Here is a 17521-nt window from a genome sequence, read left to right on the forward strand (position 1 = left end):
TTGCTCATATCCATTCCAATTAGGTGTGCGCGCGCCGCGTGCACGTTCGTCGGAAGATTTTTACCCTAGCAATACTCGGTGGGTTGGCTGGGTCGCCCCCGAGAGTGGCGCCACCATGGCACCGGATATATACCCCTGCCGACCCAACGGCCTTTCAGTTCCTTCTTGCCGGTTATTCTGACAGAGGGGAAGGAGGGTGGGTTTGGAATTGATATGAGCAACACATCTCAAAGAACAACAGCTACAAAGATGAGTAACCATCTTTTCTTCTTCGAGTGTTTGCTCATACTAATTCCAATTAGGTGATTCCCAAGCCTTACCTAGGTGGTGGAGTTGGAGTGAGATGTTGCAGAATGCAGAACTGCTGAGCCAAAGGCTGCATCATCTCTGGATTGTTGAACCAGAGCGTAATGTGAGGCAAAGGTGTGGACGGAGGACCAGGTAGCTGCGCGACATATCTCCTGGATGGGCACATGAGCCAGGAAGGCAGCAGATGAAGCCTGAGCCCTGGTAGAATGTGCGGTGAGGTGGCTCAAGGGGACATGAGCCAAGTCATAACAAGTACAGATGCACGCCATCACCCAAAATGAGATCCTCTGGGAGGAGACAGGTAGGCCCTTCATTCTGTCTGCCACCGCGATGAAGAGTTGGGGCGTTTTACGAAAGGGTTTTGTCCATTCGATACAAAATGTGAGTGCTCTACAGACTTCTAGGGAGTACAATTGTTGTTCCCGTCATGACGAGTTTGGCTTCAGGAAGAAGACCGGAAGGAAGACATCCTGGTTGATAGGAAAGGCCCGATACCACTTTAGGGAGGAAAGCTGGGTGTGGTCGCAACTGCACCTTGTCCCTGTGAAACACAGTATATGGTGGGTCCACCGCGAGAGTCCTAAGCTCAGAGACTCATCTGGCCGATGTAATGGCTATGAGGAAAGCTGTCATCCAGGACAGGTATAGTAGTGAGCAGGTTGCTAACGGCTCCAAAGGGGCAGACGTAATTCTGGTTAGAACCAGATTGAGGTCCCAGGTTGGGGCGGGACGGCGTACTCGGGGGTATAGGTGGTCCAAGCCCTTGAGGAACCTAGAAATTATAGGATGTGAGAACACAGAGCGGCCACTTTCCCCTGGGTGGAAGGTAGAGATGGCTGCCAAGTGCACCCTCAATGATGATACCGCTAGGCCCTGTTGTTTGAGAGACCAGAGGTAGTCCAAGATGGTGGGGATCGAGACCTCGGTGGAAGTAACATTATGCGTTTCGCACCAGCAGGAGAAACGCTTCCACTTGGCCAGATACATTGACCAAGTGGAAGGTTTCCTGCTACCCAGGAGTACTTGTTGTACTGAGGCAGAGCAACGTAACTTGGATTGGCTTAACCACGCAGCAGCCATGCTGTGAGGGGAAGGGACTGCAGGTCTGGGTGGTGAAGTCTGCCGTGGTCCTGAGTTATGAGGTCTGGGTGAAGAGGTAGGGTAATTGGGTTGGCTATCGACAGGTCGAGCAGCATGGTGAACCTGTGCTGCCTGGGCCATGCTGGAGCGATCATGATCAAGTGAGCTCTGTCCCTGCGGAGCTTTATCAGGATCCTGTGAACCAGTGGGAACAGTGGAAAGGTGTAAAGCAGTTGGCTTGTCCATGGCATCAGGAAAGCACCCGAGATCGAGCCCAGGGAGAGGCCTTGGAAGGAGCAGAACATCTGGTATTTCCTGTTCTCGCGGGAAGCGAAGAGGTCTATACGGGGAAAGCCCCACTTCCGGAAAACAGAATGAATAATGTCTGTATGAATCGACCACTTGTGGGACAGGAAGGATCTGCTGAGTCGATCCGCCAGAGTGCTCCGAACTCCTGGGAGAAAAGATGCTACCAGGTCTATCGAGTGGGCTATACAGAAGTCCCAAAGCTGAATGGCTTCCTGACAAAGGGGGAAGGACCGTGTCCCTCCCTGCTTGTTTATGTAACACAAGGCCGTTGTATTGTCTGTGAACACTGAGACACAACGGCCTTGCAAATGTTGTTGAAACACCTGGCACGCAAGGCAGACAGCTCTCAGCTCTCGGACACTGATGTGCAAGGCCAGCTCCTGAGATGACCAAAGGCCTTGAGTGCGAAGATGGCCGAGGTGAGCACCCCAGCCGAGAGATGACGCATCCGTCATCAGGGACATAGAAGGCTGAGGTGGATGGAAAGGCATCCCTGCACACACCGGGGAGGGCATCAACCACCAGTCGAGGGAGCCTAGGCTGCTCGGGGGAATCGTGACTATCATGTCTATGGTGTCTCTGCCCGTGGTATACCGAGGTGAGCCAAGATTGGAGGGGATGGAGGCGTAGCCTGGCGTGTTTGGTCATGAACATGCAGGCAGCCATGTGACCCAGGAGACCGAGACAACTGCGAGCCGAAGTTGTTGGGAAGTTCTATAGGCCTCGGATAATTGTTACCATCGCCTGAAACCGAGGCTGTGGTAAGCAGGCTCTGGTGAGATTGGAGTCCAGGATGGCCCCAATGAAGTCTATCCTCCGTGTGGGAACCAGAGTGGATTTCTTTGTACTAATCATCAGGCCTAGACTCATGAATAGGTCCTTGACGATGTCCACATAATGAGTGACTTGTGCCTCGGAGGTCCTCGAATGAGCCAACCGTCGAGATACGGAAAAACATGTATCTGACGGCGGTGGAGGGAGGCGGCGACCTCAGCCATGCACTTTGTGAATACTCTTGGGGCTGCAGAGAGGCTGAACAGAAGGACCGTAAACTGGAAATGTTGACGGTTGGCTACAAACCGGAGGTATCGTCTGTGTGGAGGATAGATGGCGGTGTGAAAATAAGCATCCTTCATATCAAGGGCAGCATACCAGTCTCCGGGATCCAAGGATGGGATGATGCTTCCCAGGGATACCATGCGGAACTTCAACTTTATCATGAACTTGTTGAGTTCTCGCAGGTCTAGGATAGGTCTGAGACCTCCCTTCGCCTTGGGGATTAGGAAATAGTTGGAGCAGAACCCCTTGCCCCTTTCGTCCTTTGGTACCTCCTCTATGGCTCCCATGGCAAGGAGTTGTCTGCACCTCTTGTAAGAGGAGTTGCTCGTGAGAGGGGTCCCTGAAGAGGGACGAGAATGGGGAGTGGGAAGGGGGGGAGTGAAACAAACTGGAGGTGGTACCCAAGTTCCACTGTGCGCAGGACCCAACGATCCGAAGTTAGCTGGGACCACGCAGGGAGGAAAAAGTAGAGGCGGTTGTAAAAGGGAGGGAAAGGATCCTGGAAAGTCACTGGTATGCCGCCCTTGTGCGCATCTTCAAAAGTTTGGCTTTGGCCCCGTAGATGGCTTGGAGGGGCCCTGATTTTGGCCCCCTTGGGGTCCTGACTGCCGTCTACGACCGGCTGGACCATGCCTTCTGCCAAAGACCTGCCTCTGTCGAGGCGGAGGTTAAGGGTGGTGAGGCTGGGGGCGGAAAGGCCAGCACTGAGTCACCAGCGTATGCATGCCGAGAGAACACATAATAACCCTGTTGTCCTTCAGGCTTTGCAGCCTAGGGTCAGTCTTTTCAGAAAAGAGGCCTCGACCGTCAAAGGGCAAGTCTTGTATGGTATGCTGTAGTTCCGGCGGGAGGCCTGACACTTGAAGCCATGAAATGCATCTCATGGCAACTCCCGAAGCCAGAGTCCTGGCTGCAGAGACTGCTGCATCCAGCGAGGCCTGGAGTGAAGTCCTCGCCACTTTCTTTCCCTCCTCCAAGAGGGCAGAAAACTCTTGATGGGAGTCTTGAGGAACTAACTCCATGAACTTGCCCACTGCCACCCAGGTGTTGCAGTTGTAGCGGCTAAGTCGGGCTTGCTGGTTTGCCACCCGGAGTTGGAGGGCCCCTGCAGAGTATACCTTATGGCCCAGTAAGTCCATGCGCCTAGCCTCCTTCGATTTTGGAGCCGGAGCTTGCTGGCCATGGCGTTCCCTCTCATTGACAGACTGTACAACAAGGGAGCAGGGAGGAGGATGGACGTACAGGTACTCGTACCCTTAGAGGGCACCATGTACTTGCCCTCAACTCCCCTGGCAGCGGGTGGAATAGAGACTGGAGACTGCCAGATGGTATCAGCATTGGCCTGGATCATCCGGATGAATGGTAATGCCACTCTTGTGGGGGCATCAGCCGACAGAATATCCACCACCGGATCCTCTATTTACGGCACCTCCTCTACCTGGAGATTCATATTGAGTGCCACTCGTCTTAGGAGGTCCTGATGTCTCAGGTCAATTGGAGGAGGGCCCGTGGAGGATGTCCCCGTCACCGCCTCATCAGGAGAGGAGGAAGAGGAGAGGCCAGCGACAAGCAGGTCCTGTGTGGATTCTTGCTCTTGGACGACCTCCGGCTCCTGAGGAATCTGGGAGTCTGGTGGCTGAACAGGCGCTTCCTCCGTACTGGTAGGAGGGGGGCGGCTGGCAGTCACCTCCAGCACCCGGTGCTCCGATGGAGCAGAGCAAGATGGGACTGGAGGTACACCTTGGGCCTGGTGGTACGCCCAAGGTGTCCAAAATGACCACTGATGGAGGCCTTGATCTTGGGCCTGGGTCATAAACAGATAGCTGGTGGGCATATCTGTCATAAACAGATAGCTAAGGGTTAATGTTCTTTTACCTGTAAAGGGGTAACAAAGAAAACCAAACACCTGACCAGAGGACCAATCAGGAAACAAGACTTTTTTCAAATCTGGGTGGAGGGAAGTTTTGGGTGTGAGTTCTTTATTCTTTGTCTTGGGTCTGACCCTCTTGGCTCTGAGAGTGATTTTTCTATCTCCTGGCTTTCTAATCTTCTGTTTCTAAGTTGTAAGTACAAGGATAGTAAGACAATAGGTTTATATTGTTTTCTTTTGTATTTACATGTGTGTAGTTGCTGGAGTGTTTTGAATTGTATTCTTTTTGGATAAGGCTGTTTATTCATTTTTTTTTTCTTAAGCAATTGACCCTGTATATTGTCACCGTTATACAGAGCCTATTTTTAATGTCTTTTTCATTCTTTTTATATAAAGCTTTCTTTTTAAGACCTGTTGGAGTTTTCTTTAGTGGGGACTCCAGGGAATTGAGTCTGCAGTTCACCAGGGAATTGGTGGGAGGAAGAGGTCAGGGGGAAAATCTCTTTGTGTTAGATTTACTAAGCCTGACTTTGCATACCCTCTGGGTGAGGGGAAGGGATTAGATCTCTCGGTACTTGTGTTTCCAGGACTGGAAGCAGGGAATCTCCTAGGGTCGTCCAGGGAGGGGAGCCTGGGAGGAAGTAACAAGGAAACAAGGGGGGGGGTTATTTCCCTTTGTTGTAAGACTCAAGGCATCTGAGTCTGGGGGCCCCCAGGAAAGGTTTTGGGGAGACCACAGTGAGCTAGGCACTGTATAATTCCTAGCTGGTGGCAGCAGTACCAGGTCCAAGCTGGTAACTAAGCTTGGAGGTTTTCATGCTAACACCCATATTTTGGACGCTAAGGTCCAGATCTGGGAAAAAATGTTATGACATGGTGGCAGCCGTGGGATAAGATCGATTCCAGAAGCCAGTAGGAATATTATATTTTCCTTTTCTCTGCTAGGGGCTTTTAAGCAGAGAGGGTTTGGTTTTAAAAGGAACCAGAGAGAAATTTTTTTTTCTGTTCTCTCCTGGCGGTAGCTTGCATATTAAGCAAGGAACCATTAAGGAACTATTAAGGGTCTTTTGTCAGACAATAGCACTCCGATTGAGAGTCAAGTACCCAGCACAATACACATGCAAATAAAGTGGTTTTTCTGGTTTACTTTTCATTTAAAAGATTAGCTAGAGGAAGAAAGGGAAAAAGGCACTGTTGCTAGGCAGACCCCAGGAGACAACAGAGAACCTGCAGTTCAGACAATAAACACTGGAGGGCACCCCACCACAAGAAAACAGGAACCAGAATGTCACGAAAACCAGAAGCAGTACAGCTGGAAGATGCTTTAAGTGTAATGAACTGGGACATATCAAGGCCAACTGCTCAAAGAACGCCAGCCGAGTGCAGTTCATTACACCACCATCACACCAAAGATCCCCAGGCCCAGATGCCTCTCAAATACCCTTAGAGCGAAGGGAAATTTTGAGAGTGGGCGGAAAGGAGGTTATTGCATGGAGAGACACGGGGGCACAAGTGTCAGCTATCCACCAATCCTTTTTCAACCCAAAATTCATCAACCCAAAGGCCCAAGTGATAATTTACCCCTTCATGTCACAAGCTGTAGACTTGCCTACAGCTGAACTGCCTGTCCAGTACAAAGGCTGGTCAGGAATGTGGACTTTTGCAGTCTATGACAATTATTCCATCCCCATGCTACTGGGGGAAGACTTGGCCAACCAGGTGAAGCGGGCCAGGCGAGTGGGAATGGTTACATGTAGCCAAACCAGGCAAGCTTCCAGACCCATTTCTGTTCCTGAGCCATCCACAGACGCCCTGTCTGTGTTACCAGAGACCCAGACAGAGGTAGTGGACCAGGATTCCATGCCAACCACTGAAACAGCCACAGCACCTCCAGTCCCAGGCCCGGAACTGGAACAGCTACCAGCACCAGCAATTGCAACCACAGCTTCAAACTCAACGCCAGAAGGCGCCAGCGAGCCAGAACTGGCAGAAGCAACAGACAGCCATACCCAAAAGGCTCAGCCAGAGCCTGAAATACCCTCAGGTGCACCAGTGGGGAGTGGTTCACCAGCAACAGAAACAACCCTATCACCTACATCGCTTCCAGAGGGACCAAGTCCAAGTCCACAGTCTGAGGAAGAACTGGTGTCTCCAGCCTCAAGGGAACAGTTCCAGACTGAGCAGGAAGCAGATGACAGCCTTCAGAAAGCTTGGGTGGTGGCACGGAGCACCCCACCGCCTCTCAGCTCTTCTCACCGATCCCGGTTTGTTATAGACCAAGGACTTTTATACAAGGAGATTCTTTCTGGTGGACACCAGGAAGAATGGCAGCCGCAAAAACAGTTGGTGGTTCCAACTAAGTACCGGGGGAAGCTCTTAAGCTTAGCCCATGATCATCCCAATGGCCATGCTGGGGTGAACAGAACCAAAGACAGAATGGGGAAGTCCTTCCACTGGGAGGGGATGGGCAAGGACGTTGCCAAGTATGTCCGGTCTTGTGAGGTATGCCAAAGAGTGGGAAAGCCCCAAGACCAGGTCAAGGCCCCTCTCCAGCCACTCCCCATAATTGAGGTCCCATTTCAGCGAGTAGCTGTGGATATTCTGGGTCCTTTCCCAAAAAAGACGCCCAGAGGAAAGCAATACGTACTGACTTTCGTGGACTTTGCTACCCGATGGCCGGAAGCAGTTTTCTTTGACAACATTGGAGTCACGGTCCTGTGCATAGGAACTGTCCGCATGAGAGGACACCGATGCATGTCAGGATGGCCAAGGAGGGGTGAAAACCCCTGGGAAGAGTCTCCCTCTATGATTGATCTCGCTCTGTGCAGCACTGGGGGATCGGTACCGGGAGCCATACCAGTACCGGGAATGAGATCAGAACCTATGACCGGAGCAGTGCCGGGAGGTCGACTGGGATCTTGAAGCTCGGCGTCTGTAGTGGCTACGAGAGTCACAGTGCCTGGAGCGGTGCCAGGATCTGAAGCAGTGCCAAAAGTACCGGGCTGGCGAACAGGACGCTGATTGGTGCCGTGAGTGTGATCGGTGCCGAGACGGAGATTGGTGCTGGGACTGCAATAGGCGTCGGGACCGCGATCGATGATGGGACCGAGAAAGCCGGTGGGATCGGGATCGTGAGTGGTGCCGCTCTGAGGTGCCAACAGAGGGTGATCTCATCAAGGCCGGCTTGCCTACTGATTGTATGACCCGCACCGGTGGTGCCGGGGGTTGAGGCAGGGCAGACTCTGTCATCGCGATCAGCTCCCTCACCGTGGAAAATGTCTTCGGCGTGGAGGGAACAGTGAGCTCGACCATGGCTCTCGACGGGGAGCTTTCAGGTACCAGACTCGACGGCCCTTGCGGGACTGGAATCGACAGTGCCAACGTTGTCAGTGCCGCAGCAGGTGTAGGTGCCGGGCAGTCCGACCTAGCCGGGTGCTCTGGCTGCGGTGCAGGTGGCACGGAAGCAACGTGAGTCTTATGTCTCTTCACCCATGGGGAGAGAGAATGGTGCCGAGCCGACATCGGTGCCAGCGATGGTTGGTGCCGAGAGGCCTTAGCAATACCGGTGCTGAAGAAGCGCTTCTGCCCGTGGATTGACCAGTGCTCGGTGCCGAGGGTGGAGGAGTAAGAGCTGCCTCCATCAGGAGCTGTTTGAGACGAAAGTCCCGCTCCTTTTTCATCCTCGGCTTGAAGGCCTTGCAGGTCCGGCACTTATTGGCGAGGTGGGATTCCCCCGAGGCACTTAAGGCAGGAGTCATAGGGATCTCCTGTTGGCATCGACTTGTGACAGGCCGAGCACCGTTTGAAACCCGGTGAACTAGGCATGGGCCCCAGCACCGGGTGTGGGGAAGGGGCTAATCCCTGAACCCCTCTTAACTATATACACTAACAACGTTATAAAAACAAGTAAGAATTAACTGCAACTATAGAAATTTCAACTATATACACAAGAATAACAAGAGAACTAAGAGTAGCTAGGGAAGTGGAGATCAGTTAAGCCGCGCTCCACTGTTCCAACGACTGACACGGGAGGTAAGAAGGAACTGAAGGGCCATTGGGTCGGCAGGGATATATATCCGGCGCCACTCTAGGGGGCGACCCAGCTGACCCACTGAGTGTTGCTAGGGTAAAAATCTTCCAACGAACGTGCACGCGGCATGCGCACACCTAATTGGAATTGATATGAGCAAGCACTCGAAGAAGTTATGTTACCTGCTCAAGGCCATACAGAAAGTCAGTGGCAGAAAGGGGGCAGAAGTCAGGAGCTCCTGATTCCCAGCCTTGTGCTCAACCCATTAAACAGTGTTATTCCTCTGAAAGGATGGTAGATACTATATCAAGTTATGTATGCAAACCAATATTATTATGGGTTCATACACGAATATCTATGGCCTGAAAACTGGTTACTGAGATTTTGGTGAAGTCTAGGCCCCTTTGACATTAATAAGAGCTTTGTTATTGACTTCAATGGGCAAGGATTTCACTCCTGCTCTTTAGGAGCCTGATTCTAAACCACTGAAGTGAGTGCAAAATTCTCATTATCTGCATTCACATGTACTACAGTAAAACAGATTTCTTAAATTGTCTTTCTGTCAGGCCATTTTTATTGAATCATCTATAGAGCACAGACAGATATTTACTTTCTTTCCTGTATTTGAAGCCATTACCATGTTATATTAAAGTAAGGAAAATGCTTATGCTAAAAGAAAATTTATAAAATCCTCAAAAATGAGGGAATACACATATGAAAACAATAAAACTAATCATAATAGTATACGATTGGATTCTTATACCAGTCCTAACATTTATGATTCATGTCAATATCTATTCTAGGATGACTCATAATCTAATATTGTCTATTCGCTAGTAACAATCAGATCTACACGTGCTTTTCTCTGAAAATTGACTTAAGAGAGGTCTCTTGTGGGCTGAAGCATTTAATTGATGTTCTTTGGGATTCTTCCACACTCCAAAAGATACTTAAATTCAGAGCCTCATATCTTCTGTGATTAAGACATCAGAGATACAAGAGGAGGCATCTTTAGCACAATAATCAACTCATGTAATTTCTACTGCCTGAAAACTACCTAAGGGCCCAATCAAATCACGCTAAAGTTAATGAGTATCTTTCTACTAACTACTGTGAGAACTGGATAAGGATTTAAATTAGATTAATTTAAGATGTGTAAATTATTCCAAGAACTAGATTGATCATTTTTCTCTACGTTCATTTCTGATGTGGGCCCAAGAGGGACCTGAGCTCCAGCATAAGTTTGTAAACATACATTTGCTAATGTAAAAATACCAAGGCAAATTTCTGCACCCAAGTACCTCATGTGGATATTAGAAAGCCCCTTGACAATTGTGGCTCCATTTACAAATCATAAAAATGATTCACTCACATTTTTGGTCATGCTACCAGTAAACTTATATTCATCTGCCTCAGAGAGTTGCCTCAAAAGTTGCACCCCCTTGTGTATATGTATTGAGAGAAAGTCTGATTACTTGATCACATACTATTATTTCCATAGTTCCCCTGCCTCATTCAGTGCACAGGATGGATGGTGCTCACTTAAGGAGAAGCTATTCAATAGTTTATTTTATACTTGTTCAATGTGTGACCTCATGCCTTCATTACTGCACACTATTCAAACCCTGCTCTGAAGATTGAACTATTAACTTCCTCATGAGATTTTCTATGGCACTCTTCATTATAATATCTGAATGTTTCTCAAACATTAATTTATCTTCACAACCCCTCTTTGAGAGGAGAGAGCATTGTTTTCCTCATTTTACAGACGGGGCACAGAGAGATTAAGGTAAAAAGTATCCACTAATTTTGGATGCCCAAGTTGAGACATCTAGGACCTGATTTTTTCAGAGCACTTACCATTACATAGCATTTTCTATGTTCAAAGCATTGATTTCAGTTGCAGCAGTGAGCATACAGCACTTCTTCAAATCAGACCCAAAAGGATATGTCTACACTGCAATAAGACACCCACAGCTAGCCTGTGCTAGCTGACTTGGGCTTGTGGGAGGGGCTGTTTAATTGCAGCATAAACATTATAGCTCAGGCCTGAGCTCTAGGACCTTCCCATCTTGCAGGACCTAGAGCCGAGGCATCAGCCTGAGCCCGGATGTCTATACTGCAATTAAACAGCCTTGCAGCTAGAACCCCGCGAGCCTAAGTCAGCTGGCACAGGCAAGCCATGGGTTATTAATTACAGTGTAGACATACCAATAGTCTCAAGTCAGGCACCCAGAAAATGAGGAACACGTAATCAGTGTCTATCTGTGAAAAGTGTGGTTGAAGAGACATGCCTAGCATCACACAGGAACTCTGTGGCAGAGGCAGGGATAGAATACAGTTTTCCAGGGCAGCATTCAACTGCCTTAACTGTGAGACCCACTCCCTTCTCTTCCTGCAGTCCCCTGCCTTATTTATAAAACCTTCCAGCTTGTGCAATAAATGAGATTAGGGTCCTATAAACAGCCTCCTTCACCGCACAAATCTGATTTACTCCCAGGGACAGGCAACAGTGATTCTGTCACTTCCTAATCGTTTCAGTCCTTCACCTGCAACCTGAATAATGTTTTGAACATAGTTTTGTTTCTGTAATTTTCTAGGTTTAAAAAAAAACCCTGAAAAAACAGAAATTTCATCATGTGGCATCATGCTGATACCCATCAGCAGACTTGCTCTTAGTTCAGGTGACCATACCCAGACCTATCATGGCCTATAGCACCCCAGAACTGAAACTGCAAGGAAAACTTCTGCTCAGTCTTGGGCTAGAGAATGCCAAATGTGGATGGAATGACTGGGACATGTAGTTGCTTGTGCAAACTCTAATTTTTGAAAGACTTGTAACTTGGCCAAATTTGAGCAGATTTTCACAGGCAAGGAAAAAGGCAAATCTCTGACACAAAGACCATGCCCCTTGTCCAACGTCAAGCCCCTGCTCCAATGCATAGGAGCATTAGAGTGTCAAAGTAAAAGGTGGCCAGAATTTTTTAACATGGACAAAACAATATATCTTCCTCTAATCTCTTTCTCTGAAACATCTGAACTATTTTGACTGAAATTAAAATCAGCCTGAGGCACACAGCTAGCATGGAAAATTTCAAGCCAAAGAATTAGTCTAGCAAAGTTGTAAGAAACTGAAATCAGATATGAAAACATAATGCAAAGTGTCAGAAAACCTTAATAATAGGTGTTTCTGCTAGCTCGACCTATAATAAACAAAACATTTCACTGTGAAGCTGATAGGGTGGGTTGCTACACACAAAGAGCATATTTAAGGAGCTTAACTTAACAGCTAGTAATTGTAGACGTTTGGTGTAGCAGTTGGTTGTGCTGGAAGAGGAGGCAGAATAAATGACAGTTTTTGGTGCATGCTAATTGTGGTAATGATAGTATGTGTTCTTGTGGATGGAAGAATAGACGGTATATACTATTAACTGGCCTTTCTTTTCTTTCATTTCTGTGGATTTGTAGAAATATGTCAAATATAGGTATTCAAAAACTGCTTCACAATGAAGGGGTTTTTTTGTATGCACACACAAAAGGTATGAATCATGTAATATCACTTCCAATTAAGAAGATCATTATAATTTCAGATAACAAAATGACTGTAAGTAATTTTGTATTTGTAAACTAGAATGAAGACCTCTGAACTAGCAACACATATTTACACATAGCCAAAGTATCAGAGTATGTGGTTGGTTGAAAACCAATCATATGCAAGGGAATACTGATCAACACATTACTCCCCAAAACAGATAGACACATTGGAAAGACACATTTAAGGAACAGTATAAAAAGACCTGTTCAAACAGGAAAAATATAGTCCTAAAAATGTTTTTGAGAACCCAAAATCTGGGAATGGAAAATTGCATGCAACAGATATGGACACACACAAAAATAAACCCTGCAATTTTACAGGCTGTTCTGAGTTCCATTTGTAAATAGCTCCCTTAAGGTGCTTATACCTATAATCAATCACTTACAAGCTCATCTTTCGTGAATGACTCTCTTTAGTCCCATTGTTCTTTTGGTCAACTGAGTTAGCTGTATTACGGGAGGAAGTTGCTACAGAGGCAGTGGAAGAAAAGACAGCATTCCCACTAATATTGGTGGAACGAGTCCGGAATGAATCATCTGAAAGAAAGCAGTAGACAATTATACAGGGAATTAAATCTGAATGAAACACAGTGACAACACATCTATCAGTAGGTTGAACAGGTGAACAACATAAAATTGTCCTGTCTACAAAAAAAATTGGCTAATTTAAAGATTTTAACTAAAAAAATAATTGTGTGGTGAAGTACGGAAAAATAGCTGATAATTTATAGACTTTTTGAGAAGGTCTACAGAAAAAGAATCAATTTTAATATATGTAATGTCTCAGATATTATATACGTCTTATAGGCAGCTTTTTAAAACTGGATCTCCCTTTCTACATACAAAATTTGTGAATGCAAGTAATTGCAAGCACAATTTATGCCATCTAGAGGTCTAATTTCTACTTTTAAAAACATCCAGTCAGGGATGTCCAAATTCATGTCTAAGTGTCTACTACTTGAAAAAAAATTTTTTTAGGAAAAATGTGTAACACAGAAAAGCAACTAAAAATGAAAAAAAAAGTATATTAAGAATTGGTCAGTGCATAAATATGAACATATTTCTCTACCTACTGAGTGCTAGGCTGTCTTTTCTGCTGGTTAATCCATAGGATTCCACCTCTAAATGCTTGCAAATTGCTAATCAACAAACATATATAAAAAAAATTAAAAATTCAGAAAGTACAGCATTAATGGTTTTGGAGAATGAAATCCTCTTGTTCAGACCATGTTCAGGATATAGAGTAGCAGTGCAAGATCACTGTCTTTGTTTACTCCAACCTCGAAAAAGCAACACATTCTCTCCTTCCCTTTGCATGCAAAAAATCCTCAAGTGGAATCAGAACCTGGGAACACCGCAGAACAGCATATTTGAAAATGGTTAATAAATGAATTTATTTTATTTAAAAATTATTTTATTAGCATTTTGGACAGGATGGAGTCAAGCACCTCTAAAGGCAGGGAGGAAAAGTCAGAACTTATTACTTCTAATTAAATTTCAAAGGTCCTCAGTGAAAATGGGCAACTGCTACTCTGAAACCTGGGCAATACAGGTGCCTTCTGAGGAACAAGGTGATCAAATAAAGGAAGAGCAGGTGGGTCAATATGAACTAGCTTTATTTGGTATTTTTAAATTGTCCAATAAAAATGACTATCAAAGGGAAATCAGTCAGCTTTCTGCCTGTTTGACTAGGAAGGGGTATTACAGCAGACCTAGCTATATCTGACATAACATTTGCAACAGGCAATTCTACCTAGACAGAATTCCAGTGCTGCTAACTCTGAGGATTTTCTCTCAAGTGTCATCATTTGGATTTTTTAAAAAGCACCCAACAGCTGGAATCGTGTCATTACTTGAGAATCTCATATTTGAATTAAAAAAATGAAGTTTAGAGCCAGTGTGGCTGCAGAGAAAAGTTTGACAACATTAACCTAAAATTTCCAACACCAGAAGACAAATAAAAAGAACTCTACATTTTTTTTAATGGCCTGACTCATGATTTTTGAATGCTTAGGGTTGGCAATTCTGGAATTCCTTCTACAAGAGTTCTGCAAACCGAAGCAGGTTTAGTATATAGATGTCTCAAATGTTATGTGCCATCGACATTTTTAAACAGTCTAATGTTAACTATGTTTAGGTGAACCATTTTTTATTTGCATAGATTTTGTACTGTATAAACATTTGCCATTGGAAATATCTGTAGCTACTATTTTAAAAGATCTTTGTTTTGACCACAATTAACGCTTGTCCATTTGTCCATAGCCAGAGAGAAATTTAGGCTTAATGTAGTAATGATCTTTAAAGAGCATTCCATATCTGGAAACTAACCAAATTAAACTACACAATCTAAAATAAAAGAGAGAGATTTCAAATAACAGAAAACTAATCTTTCCTGGGATTAACCTTGTTAACCATCATTTCTTGCTTTCCCTAGTCTACCAACTATGCAGCTCTCCATCACTGGCTTGTCTACTTTTCTAACCAGTCACTTTGCGCTTTATCTTGTGCTGCCCTTTATGCCTGGAACACCCTTCCAGAATTAATTTGTAAAGACCCTATGCGATATTACTTCAAATTCTTCCCAAGTTTCATTTGGGACTACAACAGAACACCAAACTGATGATAGTGGACAGTAGAGATTATCGAATTTTTTTTTTTATTTGCAACCTGATAGTTATCAGATAGCTAGTTTACATAACCAGGTGTTGCTATTAGTGTTCCTCTCCTGCTCTCTTCCTTTTGTCAGTTATAATCCTATTGTTTTAAAGCAGAGAGTCTGTCTTTTAGTAGATGTTGATACGATATCTAGTACAATGGAGCCCTGATCTTCTCCAGGGCCTCTAGGAGCTACTTCGATACATATAACAACAACAATAACACTTACCACTAAATGGTAGCATAGAACCTTTTCCCACTCCTGGTATAGAAGAAGTATATCCTGTTGCAGAACTTTTACTAGAAAAATAATTAGGTGATAAATTACCTATTGCACATTAAACTAAGTAAGTCACAAGCAGTGTTTCTGGGTCTTCAAATGTTTGCCATTTATAAAACCAGATTTCTATTAAAATTATATTTTTTCACCCAAATACAAAAAATTCACACCCTTCCCAACTGATTTAGACCATTATTTAACAAGTGGTGCAAGTAGAAATCATTTCTTGCCAGTATGCTGCACTTTTGGGAGGGACACAAAGGTGACCTCCTCACGTGCCCCCGTACATAATTCCTCCCCACCCCCAGCCCAGAGCCCCTGTGCTCTCCCAGTCCCCTTCCCATGATCCACATTCATCCCATGTTACCTGGGGGTGGGGGCTCTGTGCTCCTGTCGCTGCACTGGATACTTCTTCTGTACAGATCCCAGGCAGGAGGACTCAGGAGATGCAGCTGCATGGAAGGGCTGCAGGCCAGGCTGGGGGTAGTACAGCTGCGCTGAAGGAGCTGCCAGCATGGGGCTGCTCAGCAGCCCCACATTCTGTTCCTTTCACTGTTGTGGTTCCCAGGAGATCAGGGCTCTCCGGAACTGCAGCAGTGAAAGAAGCAGAAGAACATGGTGGCCCCATGCTGACAGCTCCTCCAGCGCGGCTGCTGTACCATCCCGGACCCTGCCACCAGCCCTTCCACGCAGCTACGTCTCAGGAGTCCTCCTGCCTGGGGTCTGTGCAGCAGCCCTGCCAGAGGACAGGGCTGGGGGGCGCGGGTGGGGCTGGGGATGGTACAGATGTGCCAGAGGAGCTGCCAGTGTGGGGCCATGCAGTGGCCCCATGTTCTACTCCTTTCACCGCTGCAGTTCCCAGGATAGCCCTGCAGTTCAGTGCTCTCCTGGGAACCGCAGCAGCGACTCCACACCACCAGCTTCTCTGGCATGGCCAGCCCTGTCCTCCGGTGCGGCTGCTATACAGATCCCAGGCAGGAAGACTCAGGAGACGCAGCTACATAGAAGGGCTGAGGCGGGCTACTCCTGTGTGTTTCCAGTATGCCACACCAGCTATAAATATCTTACTGGTACGGTGTACTGGACTGTACTACTGTACTTGTACCACTGTTAGGCATGCACCTAACATTAAGCACATGAGCAGCCCTACTGACTCGTGCTTAAAGTTAGGCATGCACTAAAGAATACTGCTGACCTAATGCCTTAAGCATTTACTACATCTGCACAGAAGTCTGGCATGTTATCCATGCAGGGCCATGGCACAATAAAAGGAGTGACGGTGTCTGCATAAAGTGGACAGCAATTGCTGCAAAAAGAGTATTCATTGTGCATTGTCCTGGATGGAAATAGCCAGATGGAAAATATATCCTGAAGTGTTTTGCAAATGAGAGCACAACATAGGAAAAGTGGTGTGATTTGGCCAAAAGCAGGTATGCAATAAGTACAAACCAGTATTAGGTGATAATGGATAATATACCCCATAGGTTATTCAGAGTTCTGAGATGGGACAGGTTATGTCCTGCTTTGCACAACTATAAGATGGCTTGGGGTGTTACACCTTAGAATTCAGGAGTGCATTTTGGGGTGTATATTCTCCATGTTTTGGAGAATACCTATATATTTCTATAAGGGGTAGCCAGAATTTGACCTTAGGAGTGGAATCTGTTCGAAGAGAACATACTTAGAACACTTGTCTATGTTGCCATATTTTGGATGCAGTGCTTGCGTACTGAAAGAATGGCTTCGAACCAACTTAGATTTCTTCCCTTCTTTGCCTGAAACAAATAAGCAGCAAATACATTTAAAGTGCAGAAATTATTGCAGTTTGTCTTTTATCAGTAGTAAGAATGTCTATTTACATTACTTTTTCTTAGTCTAAGCTAATTAAAGGAGCTGGAAGATAATACAGCAATAAATCTCATTTATATCACAACTCATAAACTACCAAACAACAACCAAGAAAATATTTAAGTGTAAAAAGATCACATGTTCTCTAACTGCAATGCTTTCTTATGAGCACAACAGGCGAAAGCCTGGCCCCAAGGGAGTCAATGGTATCTTTGTCTGTTTTCAGACTTACACAGCAGAGATACAAGTATCCTATAAAATGTTTAAAGAGTTGTTTCTTACTTGTTGATGCACTTGAAGAGCTTCCAGAAACAGAAAGAGATATACTTTTTGACAAAGTTGATGTTTTACTGTCTCTACCTAAAACAAAGTTTATTGTAAATACTGCACTCTGATAAATAGCCTTACTTTACATAAAGATATAAAATATTATATACATCTCTGGTATGATACTGGGGAAAACAGTAATAATACTATAATAGTATGA

The 17521-nt window shown here is 45.8% G+C and overlaps 1 protein-coding gene across 3 annotated transcripts in view; it reads right to left on the reverse strand.

The window, feature by feature from the left end:
• Positions 1–17521, reverse strand: part of PPP4R4 (protein phosphatase 4 regulatory subunit 4) — a 115795-nt gene that overhangs the window by 1900 nt on the left and 96374 nt on the right. For all 3 annotated transcript variants that reach the window (XM_030558847.1, XM_030558850.1, XM_030558848.1), the window contains 4 exons: positions 17317–17394; positions 16868–16961; positions 15136–15206; positions 12638–12788 (listed from right to left, as the gene is read on the reverse strand). In XM_030558847.1, the coding sequence (XP_030414707.1) occupies positions 12638–12788; positions 15136–15206; positions 16868–16961; positions 17317–17394 (394 nt within the window). The remainder of the gene's footprint in view (positions 1–12637; positions 12789–15135; positions 15207–16867; positions 16962–17316; positions 17395–17521) is intronic.

This window comes from Gopherus evgoodei, chromosome 4, assembly GCF_007399415.2.
Source record: "Gopherus evgoodei ecotype Sinaloan lineage chromosome 4, rGopEvg1_v1.p, whole genome shotgun sequence".
NCBI classification, from domain to species: domain Eukaryota; kingdom Metazoa; phylum Chordata; order Testudines; family Testudinidae; genus Gopherus; species Gopherus evgoodei.